This window comes from Mobula birostris, chromosome 8, assembly GCF_030028105.1.
Source record: "Mobula birostris isolate sMobBir1 chromosome 8, sMobBir1.hap1, whole genome shotgun sequence".
Classification (NCBI taxonomy): Eukaryota; Metazoa; Chordata; class Chondrichthyes; order Myliobatiformes; family Myliobatidae; genus Mobula; species Mobula birostris.
The window spans coordinates 76983626-77004827 of NC_092377.1; the positions used below are offsets into that span (position 1 = coordinate 76983626).

General features: G+C 39.7%; 1 protein-coding gene across 3 annotated transcripts; it reads left to right on the forward strand.

Moving 5' to 3' along the window:
- Positions 1 to 1955: 1955 nt before the first annotated feature.
- Positions 1956 to 19683, forward strand: mpc1 (mitochondrial pyruvate carrier 1). Of its 3 annotated transcripts, none has more exons than XM_072265493.1 (3): positions 1956 to 2117; positions 15883 to 15979; positions 18454 to 18590. In XM_072265493.1, exons 1-3 carry the CDS (start codon positions 2043 to 2045, stop codon positions 18588 to 18590), a joined length of 309 nt encoding a protein of 102 aa, XP_072121594.1. In that variant the 5' UTR covers positions 1956 to 2042. The 3 variants fall into 3 exon arrangements, with proteins under 3 accessions (XP_072121594.1, XP_072121591.1, XP_072121592.1); XM_072265490.1 differs by having other exon boundaries at positions 2025 to 2113; XM_072265491.1 differs by lacking the exon at positions 1956 to 2117 and adding an exon at positions 18850 to 19683 and having other exon boundaries at positions 15887 to 15979; positions 18454 to 18586.
- Positions 19684 to 21202: the final 1519 nt, after the last annotated feature.

The following is a 21202-nucleotide window of genomic DNA, read 5'->3' on the forward strand; positions in this document are numbered from 1 at the left end:
GCGCAGTAGTTCTGTGGCACCTTAGTCAATCCTATGGCCATTGCAAATGCAATGTTCTGCTACTGCTGATTTCTCGAGATACACCTCCTCTATTTGGGGAACTACTATGAACAAATGGATGGAGTGGCCATGGGATCACCCTTGTCGCTGGCCATTGCTAATTTCTACATGGAGGACTTTTGAGGAGAGGGTACTGTGTTCATTACCCTTATGATGTAAATGCTTCTTCAGATACATGGATGACAGCTTTGCAATGTGGCTTCATGGACTCCAGGCACTCCAACAGTTCTAAGACCATCTGAACAGAACACATCCAAGCATTCAATTTGCGACGGAGATGGAGAAGAATGATGGCATCCCACTCCTGGACATTCTAATACGACAGAAACTGGATGCTAGCCTCAGGCATAGCGTCTGTCACAAAACCCACTCACATGGACTGATACTTCAACAATAACAGCCACCATCACGCCTCCTAACATGGAGTGGTTCTTTCTACTTTGATTAACTGTGCAAAAACTCTTTCGGACCTGGACAGTCTCCACGAGGAAATAAGATGATTACGCATGACGTTTACATAGAATGGCTTCAAGGTGAAGGAAATCAACTGGGCCCTTAAAAGGGCCGACTGCAACCTAACAACAACAAGGAACCCATCGCTAATGCCCGTCGTCCCTATATTTCCACTGTTTCTGGAAGGATCGCAGGATCCTGAAGAAATACCAGATTCAGACCATCCATAAGCCCACAAGAAAGCTCAGATCGCAGTTAATGCAGGTCAAAGATGACCTGGAACTCAGGACAGCTAGTGTTTACAGGGTTCCCTGTGAATGCAGTGCAGCATATGTCGGCAAGGTGGAAAGCCGCATCAAGGAGCACAGGAGGTGCATACATCTGGGTTACCTGTAGGAATCAGCTGTAGTAGAACATTGCACTTGTAATGGCCATAGGATTTACTTCAACAGCACAAAACCACTGTGTCACACCAATGAGTTTCGGAAACCACCTGACAAAGGGAGCCATTGAGATAAGACTAGAGCAAAAGAATTTTGACAAAGATAAAGATCCTGCTGGAAGTAAGATAGGGGAGTAGAAGCCTGATTGGATGAAAACTAGCCAATCAGGAGGGCCACACCAGGAGGGTGTACGTATATACCAAAGGACTAGACATGCCGAGTCATCAACCCTGATAGAGATAGCAAAGTTTGACATTGAAACCAGTATCCTCCTGGAAGCCCGAGACGAGTTTCTTCGTTTTTTGCATATTGCTCAAACACATCAGACCATTACACTTGATATCGAGGTAGAACAAAATTAATTAAAAATACAAAATAAATTTTATAGAAATCGAGGAACTGTAGACGTTTCCGATCGGCACGCTGCATCAGGACTGTTACAATGCCTTTCCCCGTACAGTGCTGATCGACCCGGTGAATTCCTCCAGCGGTTTATAGCTGCAGGTTCCAGCGTCTGCAGTCGACCCTTTTTCGGAGCGCATATTTCGGCAGGGTGCTGTCGCTACTCCCATTCCGATCTGAACCATGCCCGCTCCCTTACTGTTCTCTCCCAGTATAAGGGACAGCTGGAACCAAACTGTGAGACCAAGTCCCTCACCCGTCATTTCAAGTAACTGTAAAGCACTCCACTACCAAAGATAAATCTCCCGGACAGCACGCACCTGATTGATTAACCATTTGCCCCACTGACAAGTTGTGGGATCTTACTGTGCGCGAAACTGAACTCTGCCGACCGCGTCACACGAGACAACCGCGGTGTACGTCAGAACATACGCGCGTAGCGGTTGCCTAACAACACCCTCCACGTCCAAGTGTATCCCGCCCAATCCCCTCTTGAAGTGATTCCGCGCGCGCCGGCGTCCTTGTCGACCTTAATTGCTGATTGGTTGGTTGCGAAACAACCAGCCAGATCCTTCAATTGGTCCTTCGGCGGGGGTGTGGCTATCCCGGCGTGCACCGTAACCCGGTTCAAGCCGCAGACGGAAGAGGTGGTTGTGTGAGGGCGCTTCGGACTTGGGTGGCGGTATGGCTGGAGTAGTGGTCCGCAAAGCCCTTGATTATGTCAAGAGCAAAGATTTCCGTGATTATCTCATGAGGTGTGTTGCCCTGAGTTGAACAGCTCAGATAGTGGCTGTGTTGTGGGGGGAAGGGGGCGGGGTGATGTGTTTCGGAGGGAGTGGGGAAAGGCCCGTGGCCGGAAACTTACTCCAGTCAACAAACTGGGTGCCGGCTTAGTGTAGGTATTAGGCTAGCTTCTGAATGCAGGGAGCCCTGTCAGTCTGGCTGCTGCGATGTAGGTCTCAGCAAAATTAGCTTGCAGTCAAGGTCAGTCTCAACTTGCTGATGGAGGATGAGTTGACCTTTCAATTGCCTACCTTGCGTCACAAAATATTTTTAAATCTTACAGTATTGGAAGATTATGCAACAATCCGCCTGACTAGTTGTTGTTTTTCAGTTTTTCCAGATTATTTCAGATTTCCAACATTCTGCAGTATTTGAATTGTTAGTAATGGCCATTGGCATGGGTAGGGGAGAGAAGGGAAGTGGTTGCTCAACTGCCATTAGTAAAAGAAATGAGAATGTTAGTAAATGAGCACGAGGTAAAATATACCAAGTAATAAAACAATGTAACGTTTTGCAATGAGTGGAGCAAAGGGATTAAAATATAAATGCAGACTCTTTAGAGATAGATATAAATAGTTTTCACTACAAAGATCCATTCATGAGTTCTGCAGGGAACTAATGACTGGACAATAGTCAAGGAAAAGTATCTGTAAAATATAGTGACATAGAAATCTGACTGATCTCTTGGTCTTGATTGTCTGAATCCACGACTTGTACAGTCTGTGCAATAATTTAGGGCATTGGTTTGACCTTCCAGAATGTCTTGGATTTTACACATTGAAAGGTCGCAAATAGTCAGGAGGTCATATCACGTGGAAACAAATCCTTTGGCCCATCTGATTCATAGTAACCAATTGTTAAATCCAAGCTAGTTCCATTTGGCAAATTTGGGAGAAATTGGGGTAGTGGAGGAGTACAAATACTCGACTGTTTACCTCAACATCAGAGTTGAAAACAATACCAAGGCTGTTTACAAGAAGGGGATGAGCAGACTCTATTTTCTAAGGAAGCTGAGATCTTTCCATGTATACAGCAGGATGTTGGAGATTTTTTTTTTTACCCAGTCTTGTAGAGATTGCAGTCTTCCTGGATCCATCCTTGGCTACAATCTGGACTCTTTAAGTTAGTGGTGGAGAGGAGGTCGCTGAACAAACTGTTATTCATTATGAACAATCAGACACACTATCTCCATGCCCTACGGATTTAGCAGCGGAGCCCCCTTTCGAACAGACTCATTCAGCTCTGCTGTCACAAGGATCATTATAGAAAATCTTTTCTTCCAAATGTAAATATGCATATACATCTGTGTGACAGAACACTTCATCGTACCATAGTCTGTTTTATTATTTTGTACATTATTACTACACATTAGTAAATTATTGTGTATATTATTATTCTGTACTTTATTATTAGTGAAGTCTGCACACTGCTAAGTGTGTTTTTAAATGTTGATCCTGTAATGAAAGAAATTCCCATTTGGGATCAGTGAAGTATTATTTGACCCATAACCTTCGAAACATTTGTAATCCATACGTGTCCAACTGTCTTTTAAAAATTATAGTACCTGCTTCAACTACTTCCTGTGACAGCTGATTCCACATAGATGTTAGCCTTTGTGGGGGAAAATGTTGCACTTCATGTTTCTATTTTTGTTTCTATTTTTTCCCTTCTCATCTTAAACCTGTGCCCCTAGTTCTAGATACCCTTTGCTGTGATTAAGAGTAAGTACGACAGCATGAATAATTGGATAGTGGACTGAAAGCCATAGGAATAATGGGATCTTTTTCAGTAAAATGTGTGATTATAGGTCGGTAGGTTTGGCCCTCAGATGTCCATAATCTTCATCAGTGACTTGGATGAGAAGGCTAGTGTTTTTTTTTCTGAGTCAGGAAATTATGAATGGTCTCCAGTTCTGGACAAAAGTTTGATCATAACTTCTGGTGTACTACTGAAGAAATGCTAATAATGTGAGATTGTGTCTTTCAGATTAAATATAGAACTGAAGCAGCAAGTGTCCTCTGATAAGTGTTAAAAGATCACAAAGTGATTTTGTGATGGGGGGGCAGGATTTTCATTATTGTTCTGTACAAAGTTTCGAATATCTGGTGATTACCATTTCACTCTTTGTAAGACCTTGCTGCAGGCAGATTGGCTGTTGTTTCTTGTCCTATAGTCATAGGAAAGTACTGCACAGAAACAGGCCCTTCAGCCCATCTGGTCTGTACCGAATCATTTAAACTGCCTACTTCCATCGACCTGCACTGGGACTATAGCTCTCCATACCCATACTATCCATGTACCTGTCCAAACTTCTCTTAAACATTGAAATTGTGATTGTGTGCACTACTTGTGCTGGCAGCTTATTCCACATTCTCACGACCCTCTGAGTGAAGATGTCTCTCTTCATGTTCCTCTTTGTATTACAACAAAATCTGCACCTTAAAAACATTCACTAATTTTTGGAACATTAAGGAAGTGATTGGCAATACAAATCTAAGTAGGAAAATAAAAAGCCTACAAAAGTATTGCAAAGGAATGTAGATTGGCAAGGATCCAGAAGATAGGAATAAGACAAAGTGAATTTAACTCCTTAAGAAAATAATGCAAAGCAGTCTTTACGATTTTGGAGTTCAGAGGGAATTGATGCGGATAAACCAAAATGAAAAATGAAATGCATTGCCTGTCATTACAGGCAGCTTTGAGATTAACTGAGAAAACCATGCTACAGTAATGGGGTTTGATAAAATCACACCCAGATTTATCAATTCTTGTCGTCGTGCCTCCAGGAAGAATACTATCAGTTTACTATCTTTATCTGCATATTTTAACCAAGATGACACTCAAGCTACCTAATTGGCTGTTGTGGATGACCAAAGGCTGGGAAGGGTGCTGTAAGAATGATATTTATTCTTTTGCTAAAGTCACTGACAATTTGTCACTCTTTTTGCATTGTGCTTTGCATTGTTCAACACTGAGAACAGTGAAGACTTGGGAGCAATGATTATGTTTAAAAATGGACTCTAGCCTTCTGACACTTAACTGGTAATTGAAAACTAGCTAAGACCCTTGACATTCTATAGGCTCTGCTGTTCTTATGAAGCATCTATTATGCAACAACATATGATCGGCAATTAGTATTTTGTGCAATCTAAATGTCCCATTAAATTTTCAATCAGTTTATATTTGTATTCAGAATGATGTGCAGTATAACAATCTGCAGAGAAGTGACCAGAGGTGATCTTCTGAAAGTAATCAGGACCTTTAAGTTGATGTTTTACATTTGAGGAAAAGATGGGCCCCAATTGGTAAGTGCTAACACGGGCACTGATAATCCAGCTGGGAATTTGGGAGAAGCTGTGTGAATGAGGGATAAAAAAAAAAAATCAAGTAATAATATTGATGGGATAAGATAGTTGGGTAGGGATGCTCTTTGTGGATTGTAAACACTTCTCCAACTATATCTTAAATTTGGTGCACCTTTCAGGTTTTTATTAATTTAAGTGATGTTTAAGTGGACTAGTGTATTTCTAGAATTTGTATTTGTAGTTTCACTGTCACCATTACTAAGGCTAGACTTTGTTGGTTTTGGAATATCTATTTTAAATGAAATTAAATTCCACAGCTTCCATGACAGGCTTTGAAATTTGCTTGGCTGTTATCCACTGAAATTTAACCACCATGCCCTGTAAAATTTATCAGAGTGAGGTTAGAGAGTGGAAGACTAGCAGCACTGTTGATCCTTTATATTTCACACAATTTCTCAAATTGTTATGCTTCCTAGTTGTCTTGCTCTAAAAAGTAATTAACACTTTTTGAAGCATGCTTTGGAATTTTAATTTTAATCTAACTCTAAATAATTAGTCTTGAAGTGTTTTCTTTGGAAAATCTATATTGAATAATAATTATTGGGTAACAGATTAATCTTCTGGAAATTTGCTCAGCTAATCTGTTAAATTGAGTTTTAGAAATCCATTATCCAACCGAGCTTTTAACTTCTAAAATAATAGTTGTATTTAAAAAGTAATTTGTCTTTTGTACTGCCCTGTAACACTCATTTGCCACTCATCTCATTTCTATGCATGTTCCTGTGGTTGATTTACAAATAACCTTTTCTTCAGTTTAGTTGTATGAAATCAGTGGTGCAATTTTAACTGATCTTTTTTGTTTTTAAAAGCATAATATGGAATTTATTTAGTTTTAAAATGTATTTTATAGGCTTTTTGCACTACTTATTGCCCATTGGAGCTGATTGAATGTGATTAGGGCACAGCGCTAGGGAATTTTGCCTGGCCAAGCACGGCAATGTTTTGTATTTGGAGGGCTTTGATGGGTAAAGTCAAACTATGTAGTGCATATTTACAGGGCATGGTGGTATTTCTCCCCGGCTTTGAGCATATTTACAGGGCATGGTGGTATTTCTCCCCGGCTTTGAGCATATTTACAGGGCATGGTGGTATTTCTCCCCGGCTTTGAGCATATTTACAGGGCATGGTGGTATTTCTCCCTGGCTTTGAGCATATTTACAGGGCATGGTGGTATTTCTCCCCAGCTTTGAGCATATTTACAGGGCATGGTGGTATTTCTCCCCGGCTTTGAGCATATTTACAGGGCATGGTGGTATTTCTCCCCGGCTTTGAGCATATTTACAGGGCATGGTGATATTTCTCCCTGGCTTTGAGCATATTTACAGGGCATGGTGGTATTTCTCCCCGGCTTTGAGTTGATCCTGTAAGCAAACCATGTCTTGGAAGAACAAAGGAGAACAGAGATCACTGAACTTTGTCTTGTTAAAGATCTTGATCTTCAGAGGTGTTTTCTTAAGATGGCCAATGGCTGGATGTTGCCACACCGATGGTGATTTTCATATTCTGTAACTGCCTTTGTGACTATTGAGATGTGGGAATCTTCCAAGTTTCCTCAATGTGATTTTTAAAAAATATTTTCTGTGAATGGTTTAGCTGGTTGTTGAGGGGTCTCTTTTTGTGGCTGTTACGTGCAAGGCTCACTCTCGTATGTACTTCAGTGAACTTGACTGAAGTTAGGGTAAGCTTTGTTCTAGGGTCAGAATGATGTCGGATGAAGAGTTTCCCACTTAGCTTTCAAACTAGCTCCACTACATCTTGTTAGAGGTGAGATGCAGCATTGGGACAAGAAAGAATGTTGGCTGGATGACAGCCTTCCTCTACTACAGTCTGCACCGAGATCGTGTCTGTTATGGATTGGTTCATATCATGGCTTGCCTGCCAATCATGTAGTAGGCCTTTTTTTGGGGTGGGAAAAGGCAACTTCATGGTCCCTTTTGAAACCCTGTTGGGAATTGGGGTGCTTGACAGGGAAGGGAAAATTCTATGGTCTCAGGAAGTAGTGTGATTGGAAGGAGGATGATGTCCTGACAAGGCAGTCCATCTTTGGGCCTTGGTGTCTGGTTTCATTATCCACAGCAGTGCTATGAGGTCTGTCTGTTGATGAGAAGCTAAAATGTACCTTTTAACTTGATGCTGCTCAGTAGTTTTTGGGGATTCTCTCAGATCTGGAGAGCAAGAATGTGTGTGGCTAAATCGTGGGGCTGGGTGGATTGAACAAAATAGAGGGTAAGGAGCAGGGTAAAAATAGAAGTGTCTGATACATATAAAGAAGCAGGACTGTCAAGATGAGCTGAGACTAAAAGAAAATGTTTTCAAAGTTTTAAAATTAGAAGCACTAATTTTAGGGACAGATTGAAGAGGACATTTAGTGAGTGGGAACTATTGAGGTGGAAATGTCAAGAGAAAAGTAGGAGGTAAACAGGGCGGGGTAAGTCGCCAAAAACATTTGTGCCTGAGCTTATCTTCGTGCATATGTACATGTATGCTGTCAGTCAACCTACTCATCTATCGAAAAACAGGATACTGGAGGCAAAACATGTACGTTTGTAAATTGGTGTTTTAGATATAGACTGAGAATGAACTGAAAAGATTGCTAGTACCTTGAGGTACATTGGGAGAATGAAATAGAGGCTATTTGATTATAGGTGGAACCAGATGAGGAGGGAATGATAAGCAGATGTAATCATGTGGGAGAAGGGGAATTGTTTAGCTTTAAAAACCTAACCAGCCCTCTGGGGAAAAAAAAGTTCCACTAGCACCTGAAAGCCAAGGTCCAACAGTAGATCCATGAGATAAAGAATAGATGCTACATGGCAAGAGTGCAGAAGATTCAGCTTTTGCTGACAACAATGATGTGTTAAATCTGCAAGATTGTGAAGGCCATCCATGGCATAAATACCCAAGGACTTGTACTACAGAGAGCACAGAACATAGACAAACTTATCAAGTCCATAGTAGCATTCAACACCTGCTGGCAAGAACGCTTTGAAGGGTGCCTCAATCAGGTCTCTGCCTTTGACTCCAACACAGAGTAAACTGGTCCAGCCTCTCCAAACAGGAAAAACAGAGAAAACTTTAGGAACACGCATTATCTTTTCTGGGATCTCAAACTCCAGCAAGGATGAAGGCATGCCAGATGTCAAGACCCCATAACTGTGACCAACTTTAAGGGGAAAAAAACAGTAATCGTGCTAACTGATATTTTCCATTCATTGCTGCAGACCTCAACCATCTCTTCCCAGTGGCTTCCCTGACGAAGTGTGGATTCTGTACATTTGACGACACTTTGGACATGCTGTTCTATCTACTCGTGGGAAATGCAGGAAGCAGCACCATCTTCTGTAGAAGTCTTCCAAGATTCTGTTGTGAAATGCTTATAAAGCTGGAAGTTAGCAAATTAGCAATGCATCTATGAAGCCATGTTCCCGCGTGGCACAAGAAACCTGCAGCTCCACGTCAGCAGACAATCTGCTCCACTGGTCTCCCAAAAGCTTAATTGAATGTACAGGCTGCACACAAGACAGGAGTTCACAATTTGAGGAGAAACCTGTATTTAGCTATGTCTGAACCTCAAGAATTTTCGGCAATGAATTTTCAAAGCACAATGGAATCTCTGAATTGCACACCTTGTATTTTTTTCTTTATTATCCATGAGAATCTATGTGGAGCGAAAATTACATTGTGTACGTTAAAGCACTTTGAATATAAATTGACTAAATGACACACACTTATTCAATTTGCTTTACTTTTTGCACTACCATTAATGTCAGAAATCCTGGAACACTTGATCATACCATGAAAACTATGAATCATCCAGAATAGTGAATATACAAGGGCAAAAACATTAACCTATCTCATAAAAGGAGAATGAGATTAACAATCTCATATGTGGTGGGTTAATGTTACTGCTCTTGTGAATTCACTATTCCCTGCGATTTATACTTGTAATTTGCAATACACCCTATCCTCATTATATGCAGGGGATACATTCCTCGAAGTTGACGCATAATGTAAAATTGCACAATGTGAATAATTATTTAAATAGAAAAAATGGGTATGCGTTCCAGAGCGCTTCCTAAATATGTTTTATCTGTAATTCACATTTTCATACCAATACGACACAAAAGCAGTACTACAAGACAACAATTGTATTATATTTCATCAATTTAAGGTAATATTCAATGTAATAAATCATAGCAAGTTAACATCCGAGGGTGTACAGTACTCACCAGCAGTGACAGGTGTGTTCGCTCCGGGAGATAAGTGGTTGTTGTGGTGTCGGGCAGCTTTACATAGATAAGGTGGATGGTTGTGGTCGTCAAGATCATATCAAGCACAGCAAGGGGTGAAGGAAGACTCACAGGACTCTTAGAACTGCTGGCAGCAGAAGGTGTTACTGATTTGAATAAAGTGGTGAGGGTTGTTTGCTTGGCAGCATTTTGTTTTAAATTTGCTTGTAGGGAAGAAGGGTTGATGGCAGGGAACAACTCAAATGCTGACTCTGTTCTGAACGTGGGTCCATGTCCATCGCCATTTGTGCCAAGTGTTCCGACTTCCACCATTCCCTCACCGTTGGTAAACTCCTGGGATTTTCAAAATGTCTGTTGCTTGCAGCATCTGAGAGATAGATTGCGGTAAAAAAATACGTACGCCTTGGATGTGGATTACACCTTGGTTGAGTGGTTGAATCAGCGATGTTGTGTTAAGCAGCAGGAAACGCACTGTTAATGTTAGGATGAATGCTGTCCAAATGTTTAGGATGGGCTGGCGCATTGTCAAGCAACAAAAGAACTTTAAAGGCAAGATTCTGTTCCCAGCAGTAGCGTCCCAGAGCTATGTTACCTTCAGCTGATGCCGCACTGTTTATAATTTCCAACTTTTTTTCAAGTGTTAAAGCGGTTCTCTGCCGCTCAGCTGATGGCCCAATACATGACATCGGACGCTTAGGAGGCATAGTTAAATATTTTAAGCGCGAAATCACTGCACCATAGGTAAAACCAACAGAAGTTTAAGATCGCGCATCCACACCTTGCCAAAACCAATGCAAGAGTGGCGGGAGAGAGATTGTGAGGCGCACGCACCTGACTTGTATTGGCGGGAAAGTGGTGCTTCTCATCCCTGTGAGGTGTGCGCACATGACTTGTATTGGCGGGAAAGCGGTGCTCCTCACATAACTGAGTTTTGGATGCATATAATGAGACGTTGGTAGAAATAGGTTCCTCGCATAACTGAATCCGCATATAACGAGGATAGGGTGTACGTGATTTTTTTTTTTGATGGTTTTAAACCATTTAATCTGAATCAAATTGGGAATTTTACATAAAAATCCAGCAGATAGTTTGAATTAGAATTTTAAACTGTGGCCTCATATGAAATTCAGTGAATAAAATTTTGTGAAATAGGTTTGACTTAATTATAGCATTCACCTTTTCTTTTGGTGATTTGATTCTTTTGTACACACTATCATGATACTTTTGCCAAGGTTATCTTGTGAGGTCATCAACTTTTCTTTAGAAGTGATGATGCACGATAGCTTCTGGTGTGTAAAAATTATTTTGCTGAAATATAAAACTTGGCGTGTGAATTGAGTTGTATATGTAGAAAGAAAGGTACATTGCATCCAGAATTTTTCCATTTAGCAGATGACTTCTCCCACGCCACTCTGACGTAGTGGGAAATCGCGTACAAGGCAAGTTACAGCAGTAGTTTGTCTTTGCCTTCTGCTGGGTGAGGTTTTCAAAGAGATCATCAACTCTTAACCCAGCACGGATGAAAAGCGTGCAGGGGAGTCAGCTGGATTCGAACTTGGGACCTCCTGCCCTGCAGTCCAGCGCAGATGCCTCTACGCCACCAGCCGGGTCATTGTATATGTATCAGACTCAAAAATAGTTATTTTTGTAGAAAGACAATGAAGTTCATTATTGGCACTGGGTGTCTATGCTGATTTTGTTCATTGACAATCAATCAAAAAAAACACAGCACGAGACACTAGATGAATTCCTCTTGGTAACTATTGGCAGTTAATGCACAGTTAAATGGTAGTTTGTCTTTTTTAATGCCCTCTTAAGTGTTTCCATGAAACTTCAGCTAACTGTGACAAAGTGTACTGGCCCTGATGTGTCCCAACTAACTGGAATTGACTGTGTTCTCATGTTTAGAAAATAACTCGTCAGTGTGCCTTCATCTACCTTGTACAAGTGATATCCCAGTTCAAATCTGGAATAACGGGTTTTTATTGGAGGAAAAGGCAGAGATGGTGTTTTCTGTTGTAAGACAGTACTGCTGACTAGCCATGGCACTGCAAATGCAATTCTGGGTGTCCTCCATATTTTTGTCTTTTGTTTCGCTTGTTTAATCCACACTATGTAACACACCAGCACATCTTCACAGTAAAGATGTGTGTTTAACTTGATTGTTAATTTTTGAATGTTTTCATTTATTTACATGAAACATTGGTTATTTTACCCATATTTACATTTGATAGGGTAATTGCAGTGAAGTACTTCAGATGTTATTTTAACTTTCATTTATCTTACTTTGAGCATGCTTGAACCTTTTTGAATAGCGGCTTGCCTTCTACAAAGCTTACCACTTAATCAAACTTGTGTAATGTATGTCAGGATGCAATGACTTCATATTTTGGACCTGGACATTTAAAACAAAGGGCATGATTTTAAAATTAGCACTTTTGATGAAGCTACAAACTGAGCATGTTTGGTTTTAGAATTATGATTATGAAGTTGACAGCTATGCCTCAACAAGCAACGGACTGGTAGCTATAGGTTTTGCATAAATCGTGTGCAGTTATGCGCACTCATCTAATTTTAGTTGCAGAAATTTGACCTTGTGTATCTTGTGCTTGAAGTATTAAGCCAGTGCAACAGCTGAGACAGATCTCCATTGATTTTAGCTGAAAGTCAGTTTGCATGTTCCCAGAGCTCAAATAACAATCAAAATAAATGGACTCATTGTGTCCACCCAACCTTGTTCTTGTTAACATTGAAAGTTTGGGCGTGACTGAATTAAGCACTCTGATATGGACAACTTGTTTAGATTCATCCTGTTTCTTTGACTCTCACTACGACTGTATTCCCTGCAGCAAGGCTTGATATTCAAATACTTGAAGTTCATTCTGGTATTTTCAAAAATACCTTGGAAAACCCAATGGTTTGCAATTTAATCTTATCCTGAAAGACAATACATCAAAATTCAATAACAATGTTATTTGTATTCAGTTAATCTTTTTGAACAAAGCTAGTTGTTATTATTCTTGAGCAAAAAAAGTTAGCATTTTCACTTATGTTCAGAAACAATCTGAAGCTTTGAAAACTGCCATACAGTCCAACTCTGAATACAGTCCATGAAAACTTGGGCAATTTGATTTTCAATCTGTATGCCAGTTTTGTTAGAGGTTTAGAGAAGTTGTTAATGCTGTCACTTCGTTAAATAAATTCTAAACTGGAAGCCAGTTTATACACCCTTGAAAAATCTAACCTCTTGAAGCTCCATCATGAGGAAATCTGCAGATGCTGGAAATTCAAGCAACACACATAAGAATTGCTGGTGAACGCAGCAGGCCAGGCAACATCTCTAGGAAGAGGTACAGTCGACATTTCGGGCCGAGACCCTTCGTCAGGACTAACTGAAGGAAGAGCTAGTAAGAGATTTGAGAGGGGGAGGGGGAGGGGGAGTTCTGAAATGATGGGAGAAGACAGGAGGGGGAGGACTGGAGCCAAGAGCTGGACAGTTGATTGGCAAAAGGGATATGAGAGGATAATGGGACAGGAGGCCTAGGGAGAAAGAAAAAGTGGGGGGGGGGAGCACAGAGGATGAGTGAGGGGGACAGAGGGAGATCCCCACCGATCTCCCTCCTGGCACTTATCCTTACGCGGAACAAGTGCTACACATGCCCTTACACTTCCTCACTACCATTCAGGGCCCCAGACAGTCCTTCCAGGTGAGGCGACACTTCACCTGTGAGTCGGCTGGGGTGATATACTGCGTCCGGTGCTCCCGATGTGGCCTTCTATATATAGGTGAGACCCGACACAGACTGGGAGATCGTTTCGCTGAACACCTACGCTCTGTCCGCCAGAGAAAGCAGGATCTCCAGGTGGCCACACATTTTAATTCCACGTCCCATTCCCATTCTGATATGTCTGTCCATGGCCTCCTCTACTGTAAAGATGAAGCCACACTCAGGTTGGAGAACAACACATTCCGTCTGGGTAGCCTTCAATCTGATGGCATGAACATTGACTTCTCAAACTTCCGCTAATGCCCCACCTCCCCCTCGTACCCCATCCGTTATTTATTTATATACACACATTCTTTTTCTCTCTCTCCTTTTTCTCCCTCACTATACCCCTTGCCCATCCTCTGGGCTTTCCCCCTCCTCCCCCTTTTCTTTCTCCCTAGGCCTCCTGTCCCATGATCCTCTCATATTCCTTTTGCCAATCAACTGTCCAGCTCTTGGCTCCATCCCTCCCCCTCCTGTCTTCTCCTATCATTTCAGATTTCCTCCTCCCCCCTCCCCTCCCACTTTCAAATCTCTTACTAGCTCTTCTTTCAGTTAGTCCTGATGAAGGGTCTCAGCCCAAATGGTCAACTGTACCTCTTCCTAGAGATGCTGCCTGGCCTGCTGCATCTTGAAGCTTCATGTCTGTCATCTCTACCTTCATATGTCTGATTTGGTTGGTATCCATTACCACATCATGGGAAGCAATTGTTTTTCCTTTTGTAAAGATTGTGCGTTTTAAATAATTTTAAGAGATTCAAAATGGTTGAGGGAGTAAAGTGGAGAAATGTAGCCATAGCTGGTAACATGACAGTTCCAATGTATTTTATTGAAGCTTCACATAAGCAAGGCTTGTCCCATCATTATTAACTCATCTGGATTATGAAAAATATGGTGTGGTTGCTGGAAATATGAAATAAACAAAATAATGAGTATTGCTTCAATTTTTTATTTTTATACCTGGGTTCTATAAAAATTGTATTTTAAACTATTATAATACTACCAAAAATAATTCTTGTTTTTTTTCTCCTTTTCCTCCATTGTACATTGGATGACTATTGATCAGTACGGTAAGTGAAAGTAATTCTTAAGTGCATTACTTGCTCACTTCAATATCCATACTGAATTTTCTTGGTATTCACTTTCAGTTTGATGTTATTTGTGAAAATCGGGAACTATAACCAAATCTGGGCTTTCCTGTGCTTCAAAGAAGACCAGATTTGCTTATAATCTTTTGGAAAGTAGATCACTAAAATGGGTTAATCCCTACAGTCTTCTGTGGAAATTCACTATTGGCTGTATTTTGTAACATCAATGAACTAGCTGATGGCTCAGTAGATCAAACATTATCGAATATTGACCCTTACAAACTAATTCCAGGTACAGTGAATTCTGGTTAATTGAGACACATTGGGACCGATACATTTTGGCCCACCATGCCACTTAATTAGGACAGGAGATGTTGCTGAAGTTTCATGGAAGTGGTTAAAAAGGTATTTTTTAAAAAAAGACAACTAATGTTTAAATGAATAATAAATAGTATATTTAAGTGAAATACAGAAGGAATTAGAACACTACCAATGCTACAATAGTACGATAAAACTTTTAGTTCTTAATAGTTAACGATGGAGGAATTCATCCAGTGTGCACTGCTATGTACTAATGAACAAAATCAACACAGTCACAGTGCCAGTAATACCAGTTATTACCTTCCAGCATGAACTAGTGTCAAAGATTATTGCTTTTTAATTTGGTCCCCATCATCTAAAATGAACACAAGCAACTGTTGCTATTTTAAAAACTGTTCACTCTAAGCACAGTCACTCAAGCGCACATGACTGACGTAAGTTAAAACTTCAGCAATGTCTCCTGTCCTAATTAAGTGGCAATGAAGGGAATTCTAGCAACTTTCTCAATTAGCTTTTGTTCATTAAGATGTGTTCCAAGTAGGCATCTGGCCCAATTAACCAGAATCCACTGTATTCTCATGAATACTAAGCTATATAGCCATTTAATATTGAGGAATCCAAAAGCCCTTTGTCGCCATTCACCATGAATTTCTTGGTTTGGTGTCAAATGACTGTTTGGTAATGCACTCTCTGACTTTTCACTATTAAAGTTGCAATATAATTTAAATATTTTTCTCAACTATTGAAGATGTATACCTTTCCAGTACTGGCTGTTTTTTTAAAGAAAATTTCAGTGGTATTATGTGTTACCTAGATTTTGTAGTCTGCAAGAACATAAAGCTATAAAATGGATTGCTTCACTTTAAAAAAAAATGCAAGCCATCTTAAACTTGTAATGTCAATGATACTGAGAAAGCAATTTTTTTGATTTTGGTTCTTTCGTTCTGCAGCACTTCTGGGGTCCTGTGGCCAACTGGGGCCTGCCCATTGCTGCTTTTAATGACATGAAGAAAACTCCAGAGATCATCAGTGGGAGAATGACATTTGGTAAGTTAAAGAAGTGTAAATCTATGCATGATGTTTCAGAGTATCTGTGTTAGCTTGCAGTCGGTCATCTACTTATTTCAGAATGGTAAATTTCATGTTTGGGTGGAGTATTGCATGGAATATGAGAAGGGGAAATTTAAACTTTGAATTGCACTGTATTTAAAATAGGTGGTTTAGAATATCATTTATGGCTTAGACATGCATGTAACCCTAGAGAGGCAAAGCTGTAAGTCTAAAGAACCTATTTATTTAGTCTCTGCTTTCTTTGGTTTAAAATCTCTGCTTAAATTACTTCACCAGTCATTGAGTGTGAAGAAACTGTACTACCTCACTTTTATTCTTCTTTAGATAGTATCTCAGTTTTGTGCTATTACTGTTTATTTGGGCCAAGAATATAATTGCTATGCTAAATGTTCTCCTTATAGTCAAGTGATCCTTTCCATGCAGGGGCTTAAATATACAGTATGTATCATAATTTAAATGTTTGAGACAAACTGAACTGTTATAAATGCATGTTTGAGCTTGTGATCTTGTATTGCATTTATCTTGCTGTACACAAATACCCCAGTACTCACCCCAGTCTGCGCTCTGTCCTATACTATAGAAGCAATTGACTGAGTGACTTATTGATTTACATGCACCTCAATTATTTTTCTTTGAACATAAGTGAGACACTAATTTAGTTGCTGATATCATAATTGAACAGTGGATTTTGCTGTGTTTATTGATCTTGGTGCATTGATATAAGCTACATGTGCATAATTTATGTTCTACCTAAATGAATAGATGGATGTAATGTAAGGGGTTTCTTCTTTGATGTTGCTGCGAAGGCTAACAAAATGGCTTTTTTGTTATGTTATAATTAAAATGGCTTTTCTGTAATAATAACTGTGATGTAAGGAGTTCTCTCTCTCTGCTTGTTTGGTTATATTATTGATAAGAGGGAACGAACCAATTGGGATAGATGTTATCCTTGTGCGTCTGTAAGCTATTGTTTCGCGGGGTTTTGGGGCAGAAGGCAGATAGGGACAGAGTGAGGAGGTGCGATGCTGTAAGCTGGCCGACGGGACGGACCCCGAGTGGGAGTCCGAGGCCCAGGGTCTTTGGCGAGGAGAGGAAACGAAGACAGGCTCGTGTGGAGCGTCTGGTCAACCACCGTGGTTGGTCCCAGGCGGCGGGTCGAGGGGGTCGGAGGGGATCGAATGGTGGAAAGAAGACTCCGTTAATTGAGCTCCAACTGTTGTGCATGAAGTGTTTGAACTCTAAGTTTGGCGCCTTTTACTTTCCTTTTATATTTTATCTCTATTAATTACATAGTTCCAGTAAGATCTATAAAGTGTAATCATTTAATCACATATGGTGTATTGTCTGTTATTTGGCGGGGTGGGGTACATCACACAGCATCCACACAAACTTGATTACCCAGTTTGGCGGGGCCGAAGGCTGCTCCCCCTAGATGTAAGCGAGTTGAGCGAGCCTGAGGCTTACCGGTGGCTACAGTAATATAACTTATCCTCATTTATTTCTTGTTTAATCACATTCACGTTTGTCAGGAATATGGGCCACACAGAATTTTGAGCAGAGTAACTGCCCTTCTTCCTTGTTGTCAGGGGCTAGTTCTTATAATTAACAAGTTATCAAATCTATTCATATTTTTATTGATTTTATATGGACTGTCAGATTTTATTTCAATCTGTTCTTTACACTTCCTCACATTATATAGTAGATAACAGTAGATGACTGAAGTAGGTAACAGTAGATCTACTGGGAGTTTAACGTAAAATTGTTAATACTTTGCTAAGGTCTATATTAGATCCTTTGGATAAAAGCTTTTGATCTTTTGGGTGAGACTGACAGTTTTTAGAAGTTTTTTTAAAATGGGTTTTGAGCGTTGAAAGTGGTTATTTAACTTGTAATCTTGCTTTATAGACAGGTTTTGTCTGACTTTAAAATAATTTGGTTTCTAACTTGCAATTGATTCAGTCTAATGATAAACACTGTAGTTGATTGTGCTTTGATTTGAGTTTGAGCCTAATATTGGTTTTATTCAGAATCAGGTTTATTATCACCGGCATGTGATGTGAAATTTGTTAACAGCAGTTCAATGCAATACATAATATAGAAGAAAAAAATAAGTAAATCTTATGCAGTATACTTTATACAGTATACATGTATTGAATAGATTAAAAATCGTGCAAAAAAACCCAGAAATACTATATTTTTTTTTAAAAAGTGAGGTAGTGTCCAAGGGTTCAATGTCCATTTAGGAATTGGATGACAGAGGGGAAGAAGCTGTTTCTGAATCGCTGAGTATGTGCCTTTAGGCTTCTGTACCTCCTACCTGATGGTAACAGTGAGAAAAGATTGACATCTTTCAAGAGTTTAGCATTTGCTCCATAACATGAAGGCAGGTCTGTTGTGAACAATACACTACTTTTCCTGTAATAATGACCTGTTTCTGTTCTTCTTTGCAGCATTATGCTGTTATTCCTTGCTGTTCATGCGGTTTGCATACAAGGTACAGCCTAGAAATTGGCTTTTGTTTGCTTGTCATTTCACTAATGAAACAGCACAAATTGTTCAAGGATGCCGCTTGATCAAGCACAAGTAAGTGTTCTTGGTTTCTGAAAACTTTATTGGGTGGGGTAATGTAGCAGTTTTGGCTGTTTAAAATCAGGTTTATTTTGGAAATTAATTCTGCAAGTCTGGTAAGATATGTATAAAATGCAAATTTCAATAAACATTCATGTATTCAAAGAGTGGGTAACAAATAGGTAAGAAAATAGAATAACCAACTACATTTGTATATCTTGTATCTATACTGCAAATCTTGGCTTTCTGCATCATACTAAATATATCTATATATTCAGCATACAGAAGAAGAAGACTTCATCTGAATGATGTCAGACTGGATCTCTTGCAGCACTTTTTCTTTGGATCAACATGTTGCCCATATCAGGATATTTCTACATCATTTTTAACGCACAAGGTTCTACAAGTTCAGTGAATGATTTTAAGTTTTTGAAGAGTTGATTCTAATCATATTTGGAATTAATATTCACCATATTTTAACAGTTTCTAAAATTGCCTTAAATTAAATTTGTAAGTAACATGCATGTATTTCCAAATGTAGCCATGTGCATATTTTTCTCTCTAGTTTTAAAAGTGTAGTGAATTATATTGTACATTGAGGGAAATTGCAATGTTGCAGGGAATGGTTATGGTCAAGGCTGTTGTGGAATGGTTTATTTTGCAGATTGAAACTGTTTTTAATAAAGTGCAATGAGAAATTGCTGTATTGACAATTAAAAATTGTGAATTAATTACTGGCCTTATGCATCTTTGTAATATTTCCAGTACTGACTAATATGAATGGAATTCTTACAGAAGTTGGATTGATTAAAGAAGTTCACTTTATTTAAACATGTACAGATGGAGAAAGTTTAAACTTGAATTTGACAAATACACGTTTAATTATCAACTCGAGGTTGTGGAGAAACATATTTGTACATGTTGTATTGACCAATGAGTAGTGGAAAATTATTTGTACAGTATGTCATACTTTATATCAAACATGTGCAACTCCTACCTGTACTGTTATTACAAATCATCTATTTTGCTTTTGGATCAGCATACCATTGAGTGGGATATGTTCACTCACTCCAGTGTTAATGACACAATTAAAATCTTCATTTTTTGCTTTATGCAGTGTTTTTGTATTTTTATTAACTTCTGTTCATTAGATATGTGAGGCCTTGTCTCATAGTTGTGGTGTGCAGCGACCTGTGCATCAGCTGGGCCCCTTCCCAGCATCTCATGGAATTTTCCATTTCTGACGACATAACGTGTTCGAAGGAAAAGAAAATCGGATTTCAGAGGTTTTCAGATTTTTGAATTTTGGATAAGAAGTACACAACCTGTATTTACATATTCCATTGTAGTATGATCATGTTACTTGATTTCACTGGTATTTCAAAAATTCAGTTCTGAAAACAATTTTAATTTATTGGTGTGGTTGTAAGATGCAGGAGCTCCTAAAGCATTTGGATCTGTCATACTGTTTAATTTTCAACTATATACTCTTTGAATCTCACAATTTGTCCAAATAAATTCTCATTCCTAACATTCCTCTTTCATAACAGTTTTCCATCTATCTGGGTGCACAGTTTGCTTTCATGTTGTTTGAGAGAGAGAGATAGCACATTCTTAAACATCAGCTTCCAGAATCTACCACTCATTCACACACTTAGCTATGCTTTAAGTCATAGTATTATCTGTAAGGTTTCGTTCTAGAAATCAACATTAGCACTGAAAATCCAGCCAAGGATCATTTATGACCTTGACTTCCTCATAGTGTCTGACAAATGATGTACCAATTACTGATTCTTTTGAGCTTCCTTTTCCTTTGTCTTTTACTTGGGCTGATCTGAACATTAAAGGGCAGTCCACTCTACTATAAATTCATAAACCCATCACAATAAGATTGAACGAAAATCATATCATTTTGGAGCTGAATCAGCATAAGGTAATGTATTGCAAATGAGTGTATTTTAGAGGGCTTTATAAAAAAAAATAATAAATTCTAATTCATTCTTCTGTATCTTCCCATATCTTCCTTCCAGGTAGTTATAAAGCAGAAGTCTCCAACCTGGGGTCTATGGACCCCTCGGTTAATGGTAACTGTCCATGACATGAAAAGGTTGGGAACCTCTGTTGTAAAGTAATCTTGGTTTTGCTGGGCATTTTAGCTGCTTGATGCAATAGGGAGTAGATAGAAAAACACAAACAACGGGAATTCTACAGATGCTGGAAATTCAAGCAACACACATCAAAGTTGCTGGTGAACGCAGCAGGCCAGGCAGCATCTGTAGGAAGAGGTGCAGTCGACGTTTCAGGCAGAGACCCTTCGTCAGGACTAACTGAAGGAAAAATGAGTAAGGGATTTGAAAGTTGGAGGGGGAGGGGGAGATCCAAAATGATAGGAGAAGACAGGAGGGGGAGGGATAGAGCCAAGAGCTGGACAGGTGATAGGCAAAAGGGGATACGAGAGGATCATGGGACAGGAGGTCCGGGAAGAAAGGCAAGGCGGGGGGGGGGGGCGGACCCAGAGGATGGGCAAGAGGTATATTCAGAGGGACAGAGGGAGAAAAAGAAGAGTGAGAGAAAGAATGTGTGCATAAAAATAAGTAACAGATGGGGTACGAGGGGGAGGTGGGGCTTTAG